Source organism: Engystomops pustulosus, chromosome 5 (assembly GCF_040894005.1).
Source record: "Engystomops pustulosus chromosome 5, aEngPut4.maternal, whole genome shotgun sequence".
Classification (NCBI taxonomy): Eukaryota; Metazoa; Chordata; class Amphibia; order Anura; family Leptodactylidae; genus Engystomops; species Engystomops pustulosus.
The window spans coordinates 165598728-165625325 of NC_092415.1; the positions used below are offsets into that span (position 1 = coordinate 165598728).

The 26598-nt window shown below is 39.4% G+C and overlaps 2 protein-coding genes across 4 annotated transcripts in view; one reads left to right on the forward strand and one right to left on the reverse strand.

Annotated features, from left to right (window-relative positions):
• Positions 1–26598, forward strand: part of LOC140133460 (uncharacterized) — a 374671-nt gene that overhangs the window by 276779 nt on the left and 71294 nt on the right. The window lies entirely within an intron of this gene.
• OXNAD1 (oxidoreductase NAD binding domain containing 1) overlaps positions 23233–26598 on the reverse strand; it is a 35365-nt gene continuing 31999 nt past the window's right edge. For both annotated transcript variants that reach the window (XM_072153675.1, XM_072153676.1), the window contains exon 9: positions 23233–23762. In XM_072153675.1, the coding sequence (XP_072009776.1) occupies positions 23608–23762 (155 nt within the window). In that variant the 3' untranslated portion in view covers positions 23233–23607. The remainder of the gene's footprint in view (positions 23763–26598) is intronic.

Below are 26598 nucleotides of genomic sequence, written 5' to 3' on the forward strand. Positions count from 1 at the left end.
ACTGTGAATATCCATCTATTTTAATATTCCTTTGTCTATGTTTACCGGTTAACTCATACTTAATGGTAAATCTGATCCGCTGCAGATATACAGAATAAATTAAGTACTTTTGTCTGTAACAGCCGCCAGTGTGTATACATTGTACTCCCTATCTCCCTCTAGTGGTTGTGGCAGACGAACATTATACCAGAAAACTATGACTATTAAAAAAAAGTTACTTGAAACCAAATAAAGGGTTGTAGTTATAAATTATTTAGATAGTAATTTCCTTAAAAACATTTATTTTCATGGTTTACTGTTTATCATATTTAATTTTTACACAAATTCAACTGTATAGCCGCAAATATAATGTAAACTGGAAATTAGATAAATGTACCTTTGTTTTAAATATGAGAGTCTATTAAAATAGCTTTAGCATAGATTGCACTGTTAGATATCATCTATCAATAGGATAAAAGTGGAATTTGTGGGACAATCCTCTGATATTGAAATAACTAAGATTTTAGAATTTATTACTTGATTTGAATGTATTGGCACATACTGTACACACTAATAAATCTTTTCTGTCTCTTTTCTTTATAAAAAAAAAAAAGCACCTATATCCATAACCTTTTTCGGATCACATAATATGTTGGGATCTCTAATTCATTTGAGCTGGAAATCGTTTCCAAATAAATAGCTGATTAGATTATCCAACAGAACTTTAGACCATGTCCTTGAGTGTCTTCTAACCTCCCCCAGGAATGTCCTTCTGTAGCCCTGATTGCATTACATGCCTTGTTCCAAAGCAAAGACTGTAAATTGGGAATTGTGCAATAAAATGTTAAAGCCGAAATTGTTAAACCAGTAAATAAAAATGTAGATATAGATTGGTAAAATGAGCAGGAAACTGGAATATGTACATGTATATGCATATAAAATGCCTTCCAATAAAATTGATGTACAGTGGGTACAGAAAGCATTCAGACCCCTTTAAAATTTTCACTCTTTGTTTCATTGCAGCCAATTGGTAAGATCAAAAAAGTTCTTTTTTTGCTCATTAATGATCATTAATGCACCCCATCTTAAAAGAAATAATACAGAAATGTAGATATTTTTGCTAATTTATTAAACAAAAAAAATCAGATTTAGTACCTACCCGTAAATCAGTTTCCACTAGTCCAACAGCTACCTGGAGGATGCCCTTTGACCTCTGCGGGAACAGGAAGGAGAGAGGTTAAAAGTTCCCTCCCTGCATCCTCCTGCCAGTGACTACCAAATAACCACTCCGGAAATGGATGCAAAGTTATATTTACTTAGTATGTTAACATCACACACCAATAAACAACAGAAAAAAGTTTTAGAAGAAGGATGTTTTCTAGGATTACTTTGCTGGGTGTATGTTGTTTGACATGGTTCTCTAATTCACTGCGCTAGAATGGTTCTGCAACTGGAGTGGCTGTAAGATTGGTCTTCAGATCAAGCCTTTTTGGGTGTCGGATGGGGTCCTGAAGCTGGGGTCTTCAAGTGGTAAAACCTTTGTTACCTGGATATCAACCTTAGGACATAAGTCCCAGACTTTTGAATCCTCTGGTTCATTTAATAAGTGTTTCCTGAAATTTTTGTTACCTGGATATCAACCTTAGGACATAAGTCCCAGACTTTTGAATCCTCTGGTTCATTTAATAAGTGTTTCCTGAAATTTTTAGAAACTGATATTCTTTTTTCAGGGTCTTGCCATTTGGCCGGGATTAATTCGGGGCTTTATGGCAGATTGTGCCGATAGTAGCCTCTCCTAAGTGCAAGACATATGAAAGCCTATATACACTTCCCAAAGAAACACATGAAGAACTCCCAGAGTATGATAAATATGTTAAGTAGGCCAACAATATGACTTTAGTATATGAAAAGACCAGTACTTTAAGCCATACTTCATAGTTAGGGCACACATTACAAAAGTGTCTAGCATTTTCCAAGTTATGCTATCTATCCGTAGATAGATCCACCTGAGGCAGAAATGTTTCAGCTGAAAAGAAATGTGCAGATATGTTTTCCAAGTCTGGAACATAAAAACTCCACATATAACATCAAGCATGACTTTTACAGAAAAATCACTGGATAATACTGGATGAGCTAGTATTGTGGATACAGCTATGTTGTCTTCTTTGAGGTGGTAAGAGAGCTAGATTAGCTTTATTACTGGGCAGCCTAACTTTCTCATTTTCCGTGGATGCTCCACCTGAAAAAGGTGCGTTCAATGGCATTCCTTATCCGCCCATTTTCCAACATGTTTGCCTCTCCTGAGCTTCTCCTCTTTGGGGGAAACGGCATGACGAGGGGGAAACCGTGGCTGTCATGTCAGTGTCTCCTGTTGAGATCCCACATTACTACTATACTGGTTTTGATAATAATTGTAATAATTCATCATTTATATAGCTCCAACAGATTACACAGCGCTGCACAGAGCTTGCCAAATCGGTCCCTGTCCCCATGGGGCACACAATCTAATCAACCTACCAGTATGTTTTTGCAGTGTGGGGGAAACCGGTGGACCCTGAGGAAACCCACACAAACATGAAGAGAACATACAAACTCTTTGCAGATGTTGACCTGGGCAGGACCCCAGCGTTGCAAGGATTAAATTACCCTTTTATGGAATAACCCAGCTCCCCCGAACTCCATTCAGTCCCCAATGGGGCTAGCTGGAGGTCTAGAGGGGTCACATACATGGAGGATATTTGTGTGGGAGGTATACTCTGTTCTTTTCAGCAGCTGAAAAAGGCCTACCCACTACCTAATTCCTTTCACCTGCCATTCCTTCAGTTTAGGCCTGCTATCAACACACAGATGGTAGATAACCCTTTCTTTAGGCTCTTTTACACTGGCGTTTTTTTCGCATCCGTGGTTCAGTGATTTCCACAGATGCCTCACAACGCCATTGATTTATGTTGGTGTTTTCACATTGGCTTGTATTTTCACTGATCTGTTTTCCTTGGAAAAAATAATTAAATATCCTATTTTTTTCACGAAAGTGGATCACAGAAGGGAAACATCCTTTTTTTTACTGATGAGGCGGAAAAACCAGGTGTGATCTTTGCAAAGCAATGTTAAACCTTCGGTTGTTTTTTTTTTTGCGGACAGAGAGACAAAATGGAAGAAAAGCAGACTCAAGGAGACAAATACGAACATAAACACAAGGCTCTAATTTCCCATCTGTATAAGGAACTATTGTCAACTGCTATTAAACAAACAGTCAAGAGCCCGCTGGGAGGATGAGGTGGGTCCACAGACAGATAAAGAGTGGAATTATTATTATTATTAACATCGCTCTCTCTATGCCCAATCTAGTAGTGTCACAATTTTATATTCTCCATCGTGCATACTCAACATCCCAAGTGAGTTTAGACCGGGTTCTTTTCTGACATATGCCCTAAGTGTGCGAGGACCTCGGGACCTCAGGTTGTCTCTGACAACCCTAAAGTATGCTTGCTCCTGATTGATCCAGAGCATTTCTACCCCACAGTGGAGAGAGTCTTCATGATCGAGATCATCTACTGTGCTAAGAAAACTGTGTCAAAGTTCTGGTCCACTCATGCACCAGTCCTCTGTGACTGGATCAGGTCTGTCAATGCTACCCATTCTCTCAAGAAATGGATCTTCGTTCACAGAAAGAGCAAAGATTCCATGCTCGGATAGGTGGATATTTTCTTGACTCCTCAACGCCATAGGACCATTAGAGGATTCTGATTAGAGGATTCTGATTTATATTTTTGACCAGAAATTGAAGCATACTTTTGTTATGTTCTTAAGTAGCCATTTTAAGACACATGGACAAGCTGGAGTCATGACATCTGGTTCAATTCATATTCTATTGAAGGGACAGAGGAAACCAATCATTAATTCTATTAATTCGGGCAGGAAATTTACAGAGGGCGGTGGGGGCAGTTGGTCCACAGGTGCTAATTATATTATCTCATAAGGCCAAGTGAATCTCCCTTCAAGACATGACTGGCAGAGAGGGGGCATTCCAATCCATAATTTCTGACAACCTTATATACGGGTGAATTCTGCATCCCTTGTCTGTTTTAGGTGAATAGTGAATCTTTCCTGCAGTGTAGAACATAGGAAATAATTACTGATGCACACACTGCTCCTTGCATGGATTAATATAATGAACTCATCTCAGTAAGCACTTACAGTAAGAGGTGCTGACAATGAGTCTTAATTTGTGACTATAATACATGTCTTAAACAATGGTGCTTCATCTAAAAATTCTGACAGTAAGAGGCAGAAATAAGTTTTAACAAGCACTAACACATGATTGGATGGTAACACCAATGGGTCAATGACTAGGCCAAGTACTTGTCCTACCCTCCTCTTCAGCCAGTGTGTGCTGTGTGCTCTGATTTCCAAATGACATGGTCTCAGAAATAATATAGCTACAGTGCCATAAGTGTTTCCTAGCTTTATGTTTTTTTTACCCCTTCCTAGTAGTGTTGAATTTGGAAAAATAATATTCCAACAAGTGTTTTGATCAGTACTGATGGTATCTTTGTGGTTAGAAACTTCAGGTGATCAGCCTTCCCTGTACATGTGCACAGTATGACTACTCTTATTCTGGATAAATAATTACTTGAGACTGGGATTTCTATATACACCTCGTCAAAAGATATCCAATCGGTGTGTAATAGAGGAGAGAAGAAAAAGAGAAAGCGCAACCTCGTGAAGACAGTAATGCAGAAGGGGAAGGATGGATGGGTATATTGGTCACTCACCTATTTACATAGGCATAATGCATATGTAAAGTGTAATACCAGCAGCCGGTGGTCTCCTGTAGATCAGCAGCACTCGGACCAGGCTCCGAGGCTGAAGAGGATCATTGTAGAAAAACCCGAATGGAGGCAGGAGTGTTGGCGCTTAGAAAATCCTCGATAGGTAAGTATAAATGGCTCAAAAAGAGTACTTTTTTATTTTACAAAATAAAAGATATTTCTTTTAAAGATTGTTAAAACAATAAAATGCTACGCGTTTCTGCTCCGTACAACACTCCTGCCTCCATTCGGGTTTTTCTACAATTCTGGATAAATAGACACAGTACAGTACGACTACTTTTATTCTGGATAAATAGACACAGCACAGTACTACAACTGCTATCCTGAATATATGGTTTCCCATATATGGACCTGTAAACTTTGTAATGGGCGCAACAATGTGTTAAAACAGTCCTGCATGTATGGATGGCTAAGCCCAGAGCTAAACATTGCAAAAGTTACAGGGGGCATGCAGATAAGCCACCACAAAAGCACATAAAGGAAACCTACCATGAGAAATCTACCACCAGAAGTAGAAATGATGGTAGATTCCTCTTCCCTGCCTCCGCCCTAATCTGTAATTTGATAATCCTTAAACCTAACTTGTCAAAAATGTTATTTTAGTAATATGTGAATTAACTGCACAGACTACTGGGGCGTGGAGTAGTCTTAGCTCCCAGTTCCTGGCCAGGATAGTACACACCCCAGTATTCCTAGTTTGGGGAGTGAAAGTAAAAAGAATTGATCTGTGCACTCACCACTAATATCCAAATACATCATTTAGTCCAAGCAGGATACATGCTTGCCAAACTCAGACTGAGCAACATGCTGTTTCACGCAGGCGCACATCCTCAGGCCCAGACTGAGCTGCACACTAGGGGGGGGGGGGGGGGGAGAGATACGTACATCCCTCCACCAGCCATTGTTTGTTGATTAACAGACAGTCTGGATTTTCATCATCCCACCCATCTGATTAATCTGGGTGAGATTACATCCCGACCAGTATTTTAGTAGCCATCAGCTTCTAATATATATATATTACACTCACCGGCCACTTTATTAGGTACACCATGCTAGTAACGGGTTGGACCCCCTTTTGCCTTCAGAACTGCCTCAATTCTTCGTGGCATAGATTCAACAAGGTGCTGGAAGCATTCCTCAGAGATTTTGGTCCATATTGACATGATGGCATCACACAGTTGCCGCAGATTTGTCGCTTGCACATCCATGATGCGAATCTCCCGTTCCACCCCATTCCAAAGATGCTCTATTGGATTGAGATTTGGTGACTGTGGAGGCCATTTGAGTACAGTGAACTCATTGTAATGTTCAAGAAACCAGTCTGAGATGATTCCAGCTTTATGACATGGTGCATTATCCTGCTGAAAGTAGCCATCAGATGTTGGGTACATTGTGGTCATAAAGGGATGGACATGGTCAGCAACAATACTCAGGTAGGCTGTGGCGTTGCAACGATGCTCAATTGGTACCAAGGGGCCCAAAGAGTGCCAAGAAAATATTCCCCACACCATGACACCACCAGCCTGAACCGTTGATACAAGGCAGGATGGATCCATGCTTTTATGTTGTTGACGCCAAATTCTGACCCTACCATCCGAATGTCGCAGCAGAAATCGAGACTCATCAGACCAGGCAACGTTTTTCCAATCTTCTACTGTCCAATTTCGATGAGCTTGTGCAAATTGTAGCATGTTAATTTATGTTACAGGTTTTTTTTGTGGAGGTGGGAATTTTTAGACGCCCAGAGAAACTTGCAGGTTTGCAACAGGAAAAAAAAAAATTTGATAGATTTTTAAAATTATATATTCTATATATTCTAAGAATCTTATACTTTAGAATATGAATACGGAAATGTTTATTTGTGTAGTTTATTTATACATAGTACGGTTACAGCTCAGTGCTTTCCTACGGTTAATATTTAATTCTGCCTGATGAAGGGTTAGCCAAACAGAAACCCTGCCTATTTATTGCAAATTAATAATTGCATTGGAAATGGTAAAGAATATAATAGGCCAAACTAATCAGCCCCCTGTTTGGGGTTTTGTTAGGAAACAGCCATTGTTGAAATATTAAATGACCTCTATTAATTCTGAGAAGATAATAAACTCGGGTAATTTCTGCAGATTTCATGACACTGACAACTATGACCTAATCAGCAATCAGAATCCTAATTCATATGAACAAATCAGCTGCTTTGCCGGCATCAAAAAAAGTCAAAGTAGTCAAATTAAGCCCAACTGTTCCCATGTAAATTAATGAATATGACAAATTAGTCTCCTTATTTCTGTTGACACCTAGTTGGTATTTAATTGGCAGACATGTAAAATTTGGCTTCAAGTCAATAAGAGCTAAATGGCAAGAACATTCTCTCTGAATGGTGACAGTTATGAGTAAAGTTCCTTGCAAAAAATATTTAAAAACTTTATGCCCAGATTGTATTTCCCAGAATTATCCTTCTTGTATGTTGTAAGGTAACAATTCTTGTAATGCACTAACCAGTGGCAGGCATTTCAATTGTAACCCTATATATTATTAGCCATTTTGTTATTTGGCCTATGTCAAAGGGGTAACATATTAATAATAAAGGTAATGCTGGTTTCAGATGAGTTTGTTTTATCAGGGAAACAAACTCTGCTGCCCCAGGGAAGGGAATAAAAGCTTTAAAGTTATATATGATACAATGCGTTACTGCATCCCAGAGAAGTCCCAGGGAAGCTGCACCATACTCATTTGCCAATTAAGGCTGTAGGCGGTTGGAGACTTATAGCCATAGACTCTCCACTGAGGGACACTGGGAAAATATGCAAATAAGTGTTCAAGGGTGGGAAAAAGAAAACCATGGAAAACCATGGCTCTTTTGCTACCTTGTAAGGCAGCTCCCTTAACACCAATTATGACTTTCAGGGAACTGGCATGTATATATGTCGGGAGCTTTCCTGGCATATACAAAAGACATGAGGTTAACCTAGCTTACCCACACAACTTTGAGAGTGTTGTTGATCCTAGAAAGTTTCAAAGTTATCCTGTGTGACATTGCTGAGAAGGAACATATAGAAATTTGTAATATTTTAATTTACCTCTAACTACTTTACCCATGGCTTGATATGTCCAGATATTTGTGTAAAAACAACACAATTTTTTAATACTCTATCACAGGATCTTATGTTTTGCCATCAAATGATTGTATAGTGAACTGACAAATGTTTTATAAGCATATTGTGATAATCTACTGAGTTCCGTTAAAAATTTTAAGTCCTGACCATATTTGAGCTGAAGCGAGGGAGCAGATCAGACATATCTACTTTTGAAACAATCTTTATATTATGCACTACAGTATCTACAGAGACTAACATCTGTAGACAATAGTTCCCAAAGTTGAAATAGTTTTTTTTATATTTTACTTAAAGGACATCTACCACTTTAATCAAGGATTATAAACCAAACACAGTTACATGCAGGTGTCTGCCCCCTCTGGCAGGATCCACTCTTTTCTTAGCTTCTTATGTCCTTGTTTTTACAAAAAAGGGTCATAAAAATTATGCAAATGAGCCCAAGGGACTCTGGGTTCCATAGATGTTTATTGACCTGGGATCCCCTCAGGCTCATTTGTATAATTTTTAAAACCTTTTTTTGTAAAAGAAGAGTGGATACTGCCAGACGCATAGACACCAGTTTGTCATTGTGCTTGGCTTACAATCGTTGATCCTGGTGGAAGATTTCCTTTAAAGAGAAGCATAAAATACCTTAAGAGGATTCTATCTTTATGTTCTTTTGGATCAACATATATTTTTAGTATAATAATATGTTGTACTAGACGGACTTATGTCTTTCTCTACGTGGCAATGTACAGTAGCTACAAAACTATTTTCCCCTTCACAGTCCCAAACTCCTGGGGCTGTAGAATTCCTATTGTGCATTCATGGTTATTACAGAACCTTATCGAAGCCTAGAGTTTACTATTTCTGCCAATGTAGGGAAGTCACATAATTATACAGAAAACCTCAGGTACTTTCAGGTCCATTTTCCATTCTTCGTCTCACTCTGGGGTAGCAACTATTGAATACAGAAAACCCTTCAGAGGAACAAAAACAATCTCCTCTGTGCACCAAAAAAAAACTTACTGAAATTTTCTGTAGTTATCTTCAAAAGGTCACTATGATTACAGAAGTCTGAAAAGAACACATGGTACTTGTTATCTTTCCGTTTCCTGCTGGGCCAAAATAATATTAATGGCAGTTCCCTACCGCAAATGATTTTTCCTAGTGTCGAGACATTAAATGTAATTTATGCATTTTACATAGGATATCCCCTATTTTTTGTGTCTTTCTAAAAAATTTTGGCTGTATAAAAATTAATGAATAAGACACTGAATAACAATACTAAACTATTACATTGTTCAATAGTGACATATTGATGCGTGACATATTACTACGTTACGTGTCGGCTGCGGGTGAGGGCTCACTTGCTGAACTTTCTCCATAGCCGGTGAGCGTTGCTGCATAATGTAGTATGGCTGTATATGGTAGGATCAATCAGACAACCTAGGGTTAAGGTACCCTAGGAAGGATGGGGGGGGTTTGAAAATAAATAAATAAAAAAAAACAAAAAAATTTATTCACCCCCCTTTCCCTAAAACTGATATAAATATAAATAAAACGGTAAAAAGTAAAAAAACATATTAGGTATCGGCACGACAAAAGGTCCAATATATCAAAATATAATAACGGCTATTCCTTGCGTTTAACTCTCTAACTGAGAATAGCTGAAAAAGTCGAGATGCCATTTTGAAAAATATAAAAAATTCTATAAAAAGTGATTAAAAGGCCATGTAATCCTCAAAATGGCAACATTTAAAACTTTATCAAAAGTTGCAAAAATGACACCACCCACAGCTCCGTACACTGAAGTATGAAAAAGTTATTACCACCAGAAGATGGCAAAATTCTGATTTTTTTTTGTAAATATATGAAAACATTATAAAACCTAAATAAATTTGGTATCCCCATGATCGCATCGACCCAAAGAATAAAGTAGACATGTATTTGGAGTGCACAGTGAAAGCCATAAAATACAAGCCCCCAAAATAATTTTGCAAATGCAGTTTTCCACCAATTTCACTGAAATTTGGATTTTTTTTCCTGCTTTCCAATACATGGCATGGAATATTAAATATTGTCACTGAAGAGCAATTTGTTATGCAGAGAGTAAGCTCTCATGAAGCTCTTTACATGTAAAAATTAAAAAGTTATGGATTTTTAAAAGTGGGGAGTGAAACTTTTAAATGTAAAACTAAAAAGGGCCCTGTCATTAAGGGATTAAAGGGGTTTTTAACTTTCAGAAAATCATTGATGTTGTTTGTGTTATACATAGTGTAGATTTGTACTGTGTTAGTCATAGAGACATGTGCCTCAGGGCACTATGGACAACTCACACCAATTCGACATTAAAAACAAAAGGAAAGATCTCCCAGTGGCCGCACATATCTCCACAAAGGACCATGCTATAGAAGATTTGCAGATTACTATTTTAATGGGAAACTTCAAGACGCAAAAGGAGAGAAAGTAATGGAAGTATAAATTGATTTAGAGATTTAACATCTTGTAAACAGTTCTTATTATCCATGCCAGCTTCAAGACCCCCCATCTCTGACCTGAACGCCACAAGCTGATAGGAGCTCTCTTTTCATACCTCACAGGCTTTTAGTCTGGCCAATTATAGTCATGGCTAGTTTGATAGGGACGTCGACCAATCCAGCAATATGTCAAAGTCTTGCGGGCCAAACCCAAAAGGAAAGATTAGGGCACATTTACTTACAAAGTCACTAGAGCTCACTAAAAGTGCATTGTCCGTGTGCTTCGTGCTGCGATTCACTAAGATCGTGCGCCAGAAATCATGAATCTGTCGGTTCCCTGCACTGGTCTGACAGAGTTCACCATCTTTTTTGTGGTGCGCCTTTAACATAGGGTGTGCAACACAATTTGAAAGTTAAATTTGGCGCTTGGTCTGAATCAGTTGGACCATCCGAGGGCACGCCCCCTAATTTGTGTTGCATGAAAGCCAGAGCAGCTGCGCCACAAAAGGGTCGTGTTCAACACAATCGCAGTGCAGACACTTCTTAAATACCTGTGCAAGCCGCTTTAGCCATGAAGAACGTGCATGGTCCAACGAAAGTGCAGCACGCGACCCTTAGTAAATGTGCCCCATTGTGTCTGCTCATCTCTACTAGAGAACTATGAGGACATTATATAGAAGGTATATTAGGAAATCCCATAACTTTTCATTATACAAACAATATAATTTATTTGCTAAGGTGGCAAACCCTTTGCTTTTCATAATCTTGACATCATCACAAAGTTTATTAACATTCTAAAAATTGTTATGGCTCCACTTATGTGTTATGTGGGGGAGGTTATCTTGTGGATGTAAGCCACATTTACCAAATTTATTTGTAAAAAATGTTGCAGGATCACTGTAATATGGGCATACCGTACGTGCCATGCACATGAGGCCTTAAAAGCACATTCCATCTGTAATTATATTGCATGAAATGCAAACAAATAATATAAACATTAATACCAAATGAATTCAAGACAAATAATAATACCAGCTATTAAAAGCAATTTATATACGAATACGTAATGATTTAATTATTAAATGGCCCTTCTCTAAATGTATTCCCATATCTATACATCCAGCATCTGATGTTTTAGAGAAAAATGATAGATTTAAAATTTTCTGACATTTATAAAGGTAACACAAGTATTTTAGTATTCTGAATGGCATCTGCCACTCTGGTGCTGACCTTCAGAGATTTGCTCCTTTTATCCATTCTATGTAAGAAGTGATCTGTGAGAAGTCACTCAGGTTCATTTAATGTGCAAATTGATATAGAACTGATGAAAGAACAAGGGTCGCATGTTCAGCTCTTCGCGTGTATGATAGGCTCAATATGAGGAGGTCTTTATCCATAAAGTGCATGATAAAGCCTCTCTGTTTGGCTCTAACAATGGATACTGCATTCCGTCATTAATATATTCTCACAGTATCATAATACTTCTTATTTTTAATACACCTAGAGATTGTATTATTACATCTACTTTTTTCACTTTAATGATAAAGGATGAATATGAGCAAGAGATCAACATAATATAGACAGCACTATATACAGTGAGGTCCTTAAATTATAACCACCGGCACAAATTTTGTGTTTTTACCTATTTACTTAAACACATTAAAGTTAGTTATATAATGGACATAAATTTCAGTCTTTCAGCTTTCATTTGATGGTATCCACATTAAAATTGGATAAAGGAGTTTAGAATTTCAGCTGTCTGTGGATACGACCACCACCACACTCTGGCAGAGGTGGCCATGCATGTGCCATTAAGGACCTTCCTGACCACCTGGATTATTACCACAGGACGGCTGTGGGACATTTAGTAACCCCCGACCATTTAATATGTTAAAACACATTGTTTCATTAAGCCATCATTTTAGCGGTGGTGGTCATATCAAAGGACAACTACAGGCAGTCCCCGGGTTACATACAAGATAGTGTCTGTAGGTTTGTTCTTAAGTTAAATTTGTATGTAAGTCGGAACTGTATATTTTATCATTGTAATCCCAACCAGAACTTTTTTTGTCTCTGTGTCAATTGGATTTTAAAAATGTTGGGTTGCCATAAGAATCAAGATTAACAATAAAGCTGCATTACAGAGACATTTGATAACTGTTACAGCTGATCATTGTAGCCTAGGACTAAAGTACAATAAATTACCAATATCCAGAGGTCTGTTTGTAACTAGGGGTCGTATGTAAGTCGAGTGTTCTTAAGTAGGGGACCACCTGTATCTAGTTTCCAACAGACCATATGACTAAATTTATTGAAAATTATCTACTCACAGGTTCATATTTATTTTAATAACATCCAATTAAATAAACAAATTAAATTATAGGCAGCAAAAACAAAAGAAAAACATCCCGGAAATTGTTGCAATATTAGGAGAGGAGAAATCTACAGTTTGGTTCATACTGGTAAAGGGAAGGAAACACTGGGGAACACATCAATGCAAAAAGACCCAGACACCCAAGGAAGACAGCAGGTGGATGATCGAAGAATAAGTAATAAGTAAGTAAATACAGAGGGTTCACTGCAATGAAAGCCACTCATAAGCCTCAAGAATAAAAAGGCTAAGTTGGACTTTGCAAAAAAACCTTCTTAAAAAGCCAAAACAGTTCTGGAAGAACATTCTGTGGGCAGATGAAAATCAACCTCTACCAGAATGGTGGAAAGTAAAAAGTATTTGGAAGAGGTGGTACCAAAACATACCACATCATCTGTAAAACATGGATGTAGTCTGATGGCTTGGATATGCATGGCTACCAGTGGCACTTGGCCACTAGTGTTTATTGATGATGTGATACAGGACAGAAGCAGCCAGATGAATTGAGAGTCATTCAGGGACTTACTGTGTGCTCACATCCAGCCAAATGCAGCCTCATAACACAGATGGCCATGACTCAAAAAAAATAAAGCCAAAGCACCCCAGGGGTTTATTAAAGCTAAGAAGTGGAATATTCTTGAATAAGCAGGTCAGTCACCTGATCTCAACCCAAATGAGCATTTCACCAGACTAAATGCTAATGTCCATGAGTTCAAGGCTACAGGCAGTCATTGCCAACAGAGTTTTCGACCAAATATTAGAAATTAACACTTTATGTGCAATTTTATTTAAGTTATCCAATTACTTTAGAGGCACTGAAACTAAGGGATTGCATTATAAATAAAATGTATAAAAAAATGCTTTAGTTCCTCACATTTTATACAATCATTTTGTTCAACCCACTGAATTAAAGCTGGAAGTCTTAACGTCAACTGCATCTGAATTTTTTGTCCAAAATTCTGTGTGGTAATGTACCGAACCAAAAATATAAAATGTTGTCTCAATATATAGACCTAACAGCAGCATTCTCAAGACTTTCTTCTGCTACATAAGAATATCATTGTAGAGAAACTGAAATGAAGATGATTGGAAATGCTTCTCAAAAAAACAACCTTCATAATATCCAGGACCAGTGTTGGACTGGGGTTCTTAGGGAACTTATCCATAATTATCCAAATTATCCTATGTTAGGGCCCACCTAACATATTTTCCCAGGAGACAAAGATATTAGTACCGTATATACTCGTGTATAAGCCGAGTTTTTCAGCACAAGAAAAGTGCTGAAAAACGTCCCCTCGGCTTATACACGAGTCAATACTTAAGTCAATGGGCTTAAAAAATAATAGACTTATATACTCACCCTCCCTTAGCCCCGATGTGCAGCGCTGCCCCCCCTGATGTCCGCGCGGCTCGTCTTCTGGCTTACCGGCTCCTCTTCTGTCACATCGTGCTGGGCGCCGCCATTGCTCTCTCCTGGGCAGCGCCTAGTATGACGTCAGCAGCGGCGCGTCATACTATGCGCCTGCCGCCCGGGAGAGAGCAATGGCGGCACCCAGCACGATGTGACAGAAGAGGAGCCGGAAAGTCAGAAGACGAGCCGCCGGACAGCGGGGGAACAGCGCTGCACATCGGGGCCACCGGAGGGTGAGTATATAAGTTTATTATTTTTTTAAATTCTGGGCAGGCTGTATACTACTAGGGAATGGCTGTATACTACTGGGGGCAAGCTGTATACTACTGGGGACTGGCTGTATACTACTGGGGACAAGCTGTATACTACTGGGGGCAAGCTGTATACTACTGGGGACTGGCTGTATACTACTGGGGGCAAGCTGTTTACTACTGGGGACTGGCTGTATACTACTGGGGGCAAGCTGTATACTACTGGGGGCAAGCTGTATACTACTTGGTACTGGCTGTATACTACTGGAGACTGGCTGTATACTACTGGGGGCAAGCTGGGCTGGCTGTATACTGCAGGAGGCAGGCTGTATATTATAGGGGGCTGGCTGGCTATATACTGGGGGGTTCTGTGACCAACTCATTTCCCACCCTCGGCTTATAATCATGTCAATAGGTTTTCCCAGTTTTTGGTGGTAAAATTAGGGGTCTCGGCTTATACTCGGTTGGCTTATACTCGAGTATATACGGTAGCTTCCAAATTGGTTTGTCTTATGCTTTACTTCTAGGGTCCAGTAGGGGATTGAAGCGTTGGCCCTCCGGTGCACTTTCTGGTGCTCTGTCCTGGACTCAAGGTCAATGTGCCTTTACATAATGTTACATTGCAGCCCAGAACTAGCAGACGAGTTTCTCTTCATATGAAGTCAGGCAAGTTATTGGATGACTTTTTATCTCTCACATTACACATAAACTCACCACTTCTTCACAATATATTTCTGTAAACTTATAAGTTTTAAATAACATCATGTGGTTTGATTGTTCAGGATTTTCCTTTTAAATTTTGTGGTTAGAACACTTGAAATTTACAGAAATATATCTATGCTGTCTGTTTTTTCCCATTACCTCTTTAAGAAAAATAAGCCAAGAAATGTGTAAGAAAAGTATAGTAACAAGTTAATGGTCATTCAGTGGGTTCTGGTAATTCACAACTGGAGAAAGAGAAGAGATTGGTTTGTCCGGGGGTTGAAAAACATAGCTACTTTCTTCCAAAAACTACCTGACCATGGGCAGTGTGTGTTGTATTGTTACTAAGTTCCATTAATCTCTGTATAGATGAGCTGCAATTCCAGCACAAGCCATAGTCCGGTGTGGCACTGAAGAAAGAAGCCATGTTTTCAGCCCTTGGACAACCTCTTTACATATGCAGTCCTTGGCTGGTCTGGTCTCCAGGTTTATTGCTTCTGCAGGGATCTGCCACCCTGAAAGGTGATGAAATGGACTTCAGTCTCAATTATTTAACTCAACACATTTTTTTTTTAAAGATGATAAAAATACATAAAAATGTATAGTATGCTTTTTTAACTTTAGTATCTTTTTTTTTCACTTTAGCATTTTATATGAAAATCCCAATTGTGATCGCACAAACTCAATGTTCTGTGCAATAGACCAAAACAACATGAAAAAAACCAAAAATTTTTTTACAACAATAGCACAATAACCTTTAAAGGGAACCTGTCACCTGGACGCTCTTTTCAGTACATCAGCATTAGTAAGCCCTATCCAAAAGAGTTTTTATAATAATCCTTTACCCACTTCCCACTTCCCTCTAGCCACTTAATGGAGGGGGGGGGGGGACTGGTCCAATTTTAGGACCTTTCCTCAGCATTCATTTCTACCTGTCCAGAAGTCATTCCATGGGGTCCAGATGAGGGTAAATCTATCTACTGTGTTTTGGAGGAGTGCAGTGAGGTGCTCCATTCTACGCACCTCCTGTATCCTGCTACATAGTTCAACCCGGGACGGGGGAGTAGAGTGCTTCCATTTAGCTGAGATTATACACCTAGCTGCAGTGAGTAAATGTAGTAGTAGCTTTGCTGCCTTGTTATTTAGCTGTTTGGGGAACACATTCAATAGGCACATAGCGGGATCAAGGGAAGGGTTGTGATTGACGACTGAGGACATCATATTGACCGCCATTCTCCAATAGTCACAAATGGAGGGGTAGTGCCAAATAATATGTGGGATCCATCTCCTCCACACGTCCAGAATAGGTCAGGGAAGTCAGGATAAATTTGGTGTAGCAGAGCCGGAGTGTGATACCAAAACATCAATATTTTATATTGGTTTTCTATATATTGTACACATTGGGACGATTTCGCTGCCCTATCCCAGATAGTTCTCCAGGTCTCTATCCAAATATGTTTCCCATTTTCGCATATAGTCGTGTTTTTGGGGTCCGAGGGATAAGTTAGAATTTTATAAATAGTCATGATGAGACCTGCTGTAGATAGCTCCGTTTTACATATTGTCTCAAATTCTGTGGGTGTAGAGACTTTAGTGGAACCATATAGGGAAATAAGATATATAATAGGCCGGCAGAGTGGACCACGGCGGAATCCGACAGTGGTGGGCCGCCCAATGATATTTCTGGAACTGCCAAGCCCCCGAAATCTTTAGGTTGCGTCATTAGCTTACAGGGCAGTCTGTGGCATTTATGCGCCCAGATGAAATGAAGCAGAGAGGCCCGGAACCTCCTAAGAACTCTGAGGGGGATCGGAACCGGGAGGGTCTCAAAATGATATAACACCTGACAACTGAACAACTGAAATTCTCCCAAAGAAGGAGATCAGTATTTTATTCCCCTTGTCCAGTAATTTTCTTACTGAATCAAAGAGGGGAGGGAAGTTGCGGGAGTATAATGTTCTATAGCTAGGAGTCAGGTTTACCCCTAGGTACATTAAAGAGGTTGACTGCCACGTATAGTTGTAATTGGATTGCAGAAGCGCTAACATATCCTGGGGTAAGTTAATGGGAAGAGCTTCAGTCTTGCCAACATTGACCTTATACCCTGAGAGTCTGCCATATTCCTCCACTAGTCCGTGCAAGTTGGGGAGTGAAAGATGGGGTTTGGTGACGGTCAGCAGAATGTCATCTGCAAAGAGAGACAGCTTAAATTCCTTATCCCACACCGTCACTCCTCCAACATCCGCAGACTGCCTGGTGGCCGCGCCAGGGGTTCAATGCAAAGTACAAAAAGAAGGGGTGATAGCAGGCACCCATGTCAGTGCCGTTATGAATGGGGAATCTAGTTGAGGACACATGGGGGAGCTTGATGGAGGCCGAGGGGGGTGGAGTATAGGCCCTGTATAGCTGTTAAGAACGGACCCTGCAAACCATAGGATTTTAATGCCTGGATCAGGAACTGCCAACCCAACCTGTCAAAGCCTTTCTCTGCGTCCAAGCTCAGGACTAGAGCTTCGCCACCTGTAATGATAATCACATCTATAAGGTCAATGGTCCGTCGAGTGTTGTCCCCTCCCTGACCCAAAGGGATAAACCCCACCTGATGCTTGTGGATCAGCTGAGGAATCCACTGGATAAGTCTTTTGGCCAAGATTTTGTGAACATTTTATAATCCATGTTAAATAAGGCTGTAGGCCTATAGTTGGTGCATTCCAAGGGGTCTTTCCCAGGTTTAGGGTAAAATAGGATCGGTGCACCGTTAAGGAAAGTATTAAATAAGGCCAGTAGGTGCGGTGTAACAGTGATTGAAACGATTGATAGCACAGGTACGTCGGCAGGTTTTTTTTTTTCATATGCCTGATGAAGAAGTGGTGAAACTGCTTCTGAATGGACACGCCCAGCCGACACTGGAAACTCAAGAAGAGGAGAGAAAGATGACTTTGATATGAGTTTATGAAATTAATAAAAAAGCAAGAATTACTATAAAACTGTTTTGGATAGGGCTCTCTATTCCTGGTGACAGGTTCACTTTAATGGAAAGGGCCAAAATGACTTCTAGATGATTATTGTGGATTGGAGGCACCAAACTTTGGGAGACAGATTATCTTTTACTTGACCTGTTGAGTTATGCAACTTTTGTAGGAAAGTTCGTCTTGGGAACCCCCTTTAACTAAAGAACAATATCCTATTGGGGTCAAACTTCAGTTCGACTGACAATTTCAGTTTCTCAGCAACAAAATAACCTTCAGTTTGTTACAATATTGATTTCTTGTTCATATTATACAGTAATATGTAGGGAAATGAATCAATAAATATTTGTATTATCATCACAATTTATTTCTATGGGCACAATTACAAATCTGTTACATTGCAGAGTGACAAAACATGTTGTTTTCAGATTGTCAATTTCAGGCAGGAGAAACGCTTTCTCGTAAGCTGGGCGAGAGAATGTGGAGTTCCTTCCTGTGGAGTGGGCTGCTGTCATTAGGAGAACACAACATCAAAGAAAGGATGTCACAAACAATCCTCTTGAAGGCACTGCCACAAAGAAAATGGGAGATTGCACACTTCAAATAATATCTAATGCTTGACAGATCACATGATAATTGAGAAATAAACAATTTCTCAGCCAGAGGAAGATGATAGGTTTCCAATACAGAAGGTATATGATTGCTATATCAGAAAAAAACAGTATTGGGGATTGGAAGAATCATGAGTTTTTATACAAGGTAGTGGGTCATACAGTAGGTTGCAAAATTATTTATACATATTACAGCCACAACCTTAAATGTATTTTTTGATATTTGATGTGACAGATCAACACAAAGTATGAAGTATTCGAAAAATCTTCTAATTGTGATAATGACCAATGTCATCAAACCTTTCGGATTCCCACCAGGTACAGTTTAACCCCTTCATAGCCCGTTTATAGCTTAAAGGGAACCTGTCATCAGAAAGGGGCGTATAGCACCATATCCGCACCGTTTCCATAAAAAATTTTGTGGGCAAATGTTGGCTGGCTGGAAGATGGCTGACTATTGGCTGGCTGACAGAATGCACCTCCCACTTGTTCTGGTTACTGTACGATAAATGGCAGCATCCTGCGCACAGCCGTATGCAACACATATTTAGCTCTTATTTTATACATTCCAATTGACTTCTATGGGCTGTACGGAATGGAAATACAGTGGAAAATAGAACATGCTCTATACTTTTATAGACCCACTCATGGTATGGTACAGTGGCCAATACGGCCATGTACATTGATGGTTGTATTTTCCATTGGAATGCATAGGACTGTATGCCGTCTCTGCTAGTTGAATCACACTGTGCACCTAGCGGAGACATGCACATCGCATAATGCTGAATCCAATTACTCTGACCTCCACTATCTCCTTTCCTCCTTGCGTAGCGGCGTTTATGCTTGACAAAGGCAAGATATTGCCGAAACATTACAGAAATTTTATTTTGCCACATAAACAATAACATTTTTGTATAAATTATTTCCAGTGTGCCTGGATTTCCCCAAGAAATGATCACTTATAATTCCCCAGCCTAGGAAGTAGTTCAGAGTGAGTGCTGCTTCTAGAGAGCCTGACAAAGTTGATCAACTACAGAATGGCAGAAAAATGTATGTATGGCTGCAGTAAGGAATATATTTTAAAAATGTAAAACTACATTTTAAACAGAAGATATATAACACTCTGTACACAATAATAATCTCACAGCAATACATTGAGTTTTTTCTTTTGGATCAAGTCCAAGAAGATGGTGCAGATTGATTGGGTTCTAGCATTTCTTGGTATTCATAACTCTCATGTTTATCTTCTATTTCCTTGTTCTTTCCACAAAAGCCACATCTTGATTAAAAGCATTTACATTGATTGATGTGTCTTCGGAGTATACGAACACTGGAGGACCTACAGGGCACTTATGGTCTTCGAAAAAGCTATTCTAAATTCCTTGCAGAAGGTGCTAACCTCTTAATATCTACTCCCAGAATTGTTATCTATTACTGTTTATGAGCAATGGACATTGATCGTAATGATGAATGGATGTGTTTGTAAAGTTGAAGCAACTTTAACCAGATTATCCTATAATATTTGGGAGAATTTCCAAGTTTTTTTTTGGATCAAGATCAAAATGTTGTCTCTTCATTTATCGTCAACACTTAAAGGAAACCTACCATTTCAAATGGTAGGTTTAAGCTGTAAACACCGAGCACCAGCTCAGGGTGAGCTGGTGCCGGTGCTTAGTTTAGTTAGTGTTAAAACCGCGGTATCGCGGTAGGTTTAAGCTCAGGTTTGGTTTGGTTTAAGCTGGGGTGAGCTGGTGCCGGTGCTTAGTTTCGTTAGTGTTAAAACCGCGGTATCGCGGTTTTAACACTTTTTAAACTTTATAGCATAAACTGCTTCGGCGCTGCGTGCGCACGATCGTGCGCGCGCCTACATAGGAAATGCCGCAGGCGTTGTGCGCGCACGGTCGCGCGCAGCGCCGAAGCGGCTTCTGCTATAAAGTTTAAAAAGTGTTAAAACCGCGATACCGCGGTTTTAACACTAACGAAACTAAGCACCGGCACCAGCTCACCCTGAGCTGGTGCTCGGTGTTTACAGCTTAAACCTACCATTTGAAATGGTAGGTTTCCTTTAAGGCTAAGCATATGTGTTATATGTGCTTAGAAATATGCTGTCCAGGAGAAAGAGAATACAACCATTTAGGATTATTTGGGTTAAAATTAGGACAGCACAGTGGTTTAGTGGTTAGGATTACAGCCTTGCAAAGTTGAGGACCTTGGTTCAAGTCCCAGGGTCAACATCTGCAAAGAGTTTGTATGCTTTCTCCATGTTTGTGGGAGTTTCCTCCCACACTCCAAAACATACTGGTAGGCTGATTAGATTGTGAGTCCCACTGGGGACAGGGACTGATATGCCAAGCTCTGTGCAGCACTGTGTAATCTGTGTGCCCTATATCAATAAGGGAATTATTATCAGATGTACATCAAAAAACAGGTTAAATTGTGTTATTTAATAAAAGCTGCAGGGGGGGGGGATGTTTTCCTGACCCAAATAATGGCTAATAATCGGTTATCACCCTATCATCTGCCTAGTTCTGGCCTGCTCCGAAGAGCTGATATATAAAAGCTGTCCCGCTGGATTACCATATTTATACAGTGTGTTACAATATAATGCATGATATCATGTATACAGTCTGCTTCCAAGAGCTTACAGTCTAATATCTGGCCCACAGGCTTACATTAACTGAAATAACGGTTCATTCTGCCTCAAAGAGCTTACATTCTAGTTAAGGGGGTTTTCCCATGAACTAAAGTTAGCCTAACTTGCTGATCAGTGGGGGTCTCAGTGTTGAGACCCCCACAGATCACGAAAACAAGGTGTGCGGCATACTTATGGAGCAGACGGACGCGCATGACCATTCTGCTCCATTCATCTCTATGAAGCTGACAGAGATCTCCGTCAGCTCCGTAGAGATTAATGGAGCATAACGGTCATGCGCGGCCGTCGTGGGAAAACCCCTTTAAAGGAATCCTCTCTATATTAATAATTCATCATCAGGGCGCCACTTATCCCATACACCCATTCTGGGCAAGTATATGAAGCCACAAACAAATCCTGATGATTCTTCATTCAGAACTGGGCCTTTTCTCATCTTCTGAAGATTGTTTTATCCCTTTATTTGCGCTATCTTCAGGTCAGTTTTTTTATCTTCTTGATATTTTAATTCCCATACTTTATCCTTGTCTTGTCTTCGTGTCACAGTTTTTTATCTTCTTGAGAATATTTTATCTCACTTACCTCATCTGTGATGAGTCTTTGTGGCACAATCGCACCCACATTAACCATCTGCGCAAAAGGTGTATCCAATCCCTTTAATGTAATTTGTCTCTATATACATGATAGGAGTAGTGGTACTGCCATATGCCCCCTTTATACAGGATAGGAGTGGTAGTACTGTGCTGCACCCCTATATACAGGAGGATAGGAGCATTAGTACTGTGCTTTGCTCATATACAGAGTATCAGAATAGTGGTATTGTGAATTGTCAATATGTAAAGTATATGAGTACTACTACAGTAGTAGTACTGTGCTCATATATACAGGATAAGAATAGTAGTACTGTGATGTGCTCATATATGCAGGATAGGAGAAGTAGTACTGTACATTGTCCCTATGTATGCAGGGTAGGAGTAGTAGTACTGTGCTCCATAAAAAAGCTAGGAGTAGTACTACTACAATGCAATTTCCCAATGTATGCAGAATAGGAGTAGTAGTACCTTGCCCATATATAAAAGAATAGGAGGAGCTCAAAAATAGAGTATAGAACAAGTAGTGCATTGTTAATTTATACATAATAAGAGTCATAGCCTGAGACCTGTGTGCAAAAATGGCACATCACAGTACTGTGTTCACAAGCTGTGTATGAATTGCATTTAGTGACAATTCAAGTGAAGTGGGGAGGAGTTCTTCCTGATCATAGAGATGTTTACATTGTGATGCTAGCGATTGGGAACAAGCACTGTGTGTCCTGCTCTAAACACACAGGGGGAGATTTAGGAAAGAGTTGGTGAATAGACTGGTGCAGAGTGAGTCTGGATTTTATATAATTAATCCACTTTAGGAATATCTGTACCAATTCAAACCATCATCACTAAATGGAAGGAGTATGGCACAACTGGTAATCTATCAGGGCACGCCAATCCACCTATACTGACAGCGCAGACAAGGAGGGCTAGAACTAATTAGAGGAAATGCACTTCCACTTTATGGAAGATGCGCAAGAAGAAAAACATTTTTGAAAGCAATCCACAAGTCCGCCCTATTCACAGTTTTCAAAAAATTATGTAAGTGACACAGCAAACATATAGAAGAAGTTGCTCTGGTCAGACAAAACCAAAATGGAGCACGGTGGTGGTACCATCACGCTATGGAGAGGCTTCGCTTCAACAGGGACCTGGAATCTGATCAGAGTTGAGGAGAAAAACTCTTAACCCGTTCACAATGGTAATTGGTGTTAGTTTTTGATCGGATCGACAGATCCATTCCCTTTTTTCAGTTTTATAAAGGATTGTTTCCATCCCCCCAAATTGAGTAGCACAGTACAATATTATGACTATAAATGGCAATATAAACCAGAAAAAAGGACAGAAATTAGAATTTTTAAAAATATCTATTTTCCCTTTTATATATTACCAAACTCCTAGTTTAAAAAGTAAAGCATCCAATTTAAATTAGCAATTCAGAACTGGAGTAAAATCAGAACGCAACACAAATATTTCAGTTCACAAAATGTAGAGTTTCAGTTTAAATTAAAAATAAATGAGTTAAAAGTACAGAAAAAAAATCCATGGTCTCTCCATCGACTGCAGCCAGTAACCACTGTGGTAGTGGATCGGCAGATGTTCCTCAAGGCTGCATGTCCCACCATTCCGAGAAGACGCTGGTTACTGGAGATCTGCATCACACCACTCATTGCTACCACCACTTTTCAAAGTAAATCTGTTCTCTAGGCACATGGAGATCTTCAAGTTGTTTGCACATGGACTGGATCATAGGAGGTGGTCCACATATGTAACACAGATGATCCCTGGAAACATAACTTGCTAGATGACTTTCAGAGATTCTTCCCTCTATGAAAAAAAATAAGGGAATCTTGTCACTATACCTTTAAGGGGTTGTTGAACTGAGTAATGAACTTGGCATATGTTGTTTGGGGGTAAAAGTAAGGACATACGTTTTTATTTTTGTAAATAAAAAAAAAAAAAAAATCAGTTGCAAAATTACAACTCCCAGCATGCTTTTAATGCATTCTGAATCTACCATTAGATTAAGCACCAAAAACTAGGGACACTTAGTCACAGTGCGAAACTGGTAATCTTCTTATATTTGTTATTCATGTCCTCCCTTCCTTCTAAAATCAACTTTTAACATTATAACATTATTATAACATTTCTATATTAATGAGCCTGAAGGGCTCTGGGGGTGTTACCCGAGCCCCTCATGCTGTAGTTTCACAGATTTTACAGTGTGCACTGAAATAACAGCAGGCAGAGTGGGGGGGGGGGGGGGGATGACGAGGGTGATAGTAAAACAGTGTGAAGCCTGTGAAGTTACAGGACGGAGGGGCTTTGGTAACACCCTCCAGAGCACTTCTGGCTTATTAGTAGCATTTTGAATGTTTGTAGAAGGAAGGAGGCCATGAGAAGATTACAAACAATCACAGTGCCTGGATCTATGGGTAAGTGCCCTTAGTTTATCATGATGGATTTTGATAATAGATTTCCTTTAAGAGCTGGGAACCACTGCAGCAAACAGTTAGATTATTAGAATGAACATCTAACAAGTTGAAATATTTCAAAAGTAATTTTAGTTCATCAGAAACAAAAAAAAAAAGGAAATTAACAAAAGTACACATTATAGTCATCACCATGTTAATAAACTCACATTATTTATGTTCCATTCTCCAGCCTTGAAAGCCTTAATGTTTCCACATCTCGGCTGGAGCTCTCCGCTTGCCATCACTGAAACCCTTTTACTGCAATTTTTTAGAGTGTGTGGAGCCTAAATGCCAGCTCTTAGTGGTTAGTGAAATATGTGACTTGCAGGAACTGCACAACCATTCTACTTAATAAGGTACAAACAACAAATGGAACCCAATTACGACTGGGGAGAGGCTGAAAATGAATGCATTTTGTACAATATAAATCTAAAGGAGAAACTTCTCTTGCATAGTCTATTAAACTCAAGTATAAAGTTTAATACAGAAATTACACAGCCTGCAGCTAGTAAAAGCCCAGGCATGTTTCCCTTAAAACTCCAAAAGCATGGCGATGCCAAAAGTGTGAAATTCCTACATCTTTTGGGTTCCTTAAAGCCAACACAAAATCTTAAAAAAAAAAAAACAATCTAGCATCAAAATCCATCACAAACAAGGGACACTTACGGTACTTTTGAATGCAGACACTATGACTGTGATCATCTAATCATCATAATTGTAAAAATTGATAAAACGAGCCTAAGGGGCTTCCCTAGTCCCTCTGTGATATGGCTTTACAGGCCGTTACACCATCTCACCCTCCCCTTAGTGATCACATTAGCTCAGAAACACAATTGTAAAAAGTTGTTTTTAGAAGAAAGGAGACCAAGGATAACAAATATAAGAAGATTACCACAGTTAAGTGCCTGGATCTATGTGGAAGTGTCTCTGGTTTATCTGGCCTTCCATTCGGTGGATTTCCATCTTTGTACACAAATTTAAGAGGTAATCTTTTAACCCAAAAAAACCCCAAAGTATTCATGACATATATAAAATATATTGGTTTTTGCAGGTCATATTATAGTTTAAAGGGACAATTTTGGGATACAGATATTTCATTGATTAACGTATTTATGAGAGGGAATATCTGAAGATACCCTGTTTCCCCTAAAATAAGACATCCCCGAAAATAAGACCTAGTCCAATTTTGTTCAGGCTTAGAAATACAAGACCTCCCCTGAAAATAAGACCTAGCGGCAGTCATTGCAGCAGCTCCCCTTACACCATACATTAGTATTAGGAAATCTTTTAGATGCTGCAGAAGGTTGTGACATGGGGAAGAATTCATGGAATTAAATCACTGAATGTTGTGCTGCAAATGTGATACCAGCAGCTACCAGGATAAGAAGGGTTTATTTATGGAAAGTGCTTTTACTAAACATGAGAGATCGGGGTAAATGATTCTATTAGAAATGGAGTCACAAAAAAGTTCTTCATGAAATTCAGAGTTTGGAGAGTTATAAGGAAGTTAGAGAAGTTGATTTTTTGTTCAATGATAAATGTAAATTCTTGTTCATGGAAAAATAAGACATCCCCTGAAAAGAAGACCTAGTGCCTCTTTAGGAGCAAAAATTAATATAAGACACTGTCCTACTTTCGGGGAAACAGGGTAGTTATAACTAGAGTCATGGCTTCTTAGAGTTTGAAATCTGTAGGGTCCCATTATATGCTTATATGAATGAAACCCTAAATGGGATGTCACATGAAAAAATCCTTGTTTGTAGGCCTTCTTTCTTATGATGACCATGTATGCAGAGGACTCAAAATGTACAGCTGCTTTGTAGGAGAGACTATCCTTCCAGAGGACCTGACCGTCAGTTGAATGTCTGCCATCTTATACAGCACGGCTAATGGATAGCGGGCCACCAAGAGTGGCTGCATTCTATTCTATCTCATAGGATACCAATGACAAACATTTCAAGTGTATGTTTTTGTTGGCAGCAAGGCATGAGAGCATGGACTGTGCCTTTGTGGATTAGGTTCGGGAAGTAAAGGTTCTCCTTACGGTGACTGCCAGTTAAGGCCACCATATAGGCCTGTGGAGTCTTTTAGCCATGGATGGTCCAATAAGGGGATTCTGGGAAAATACGCAAAGTTTTCCAGGATGGTTTTTCCGGAATCCCTCTAGTGTAGCATCCATAGCTATAAGA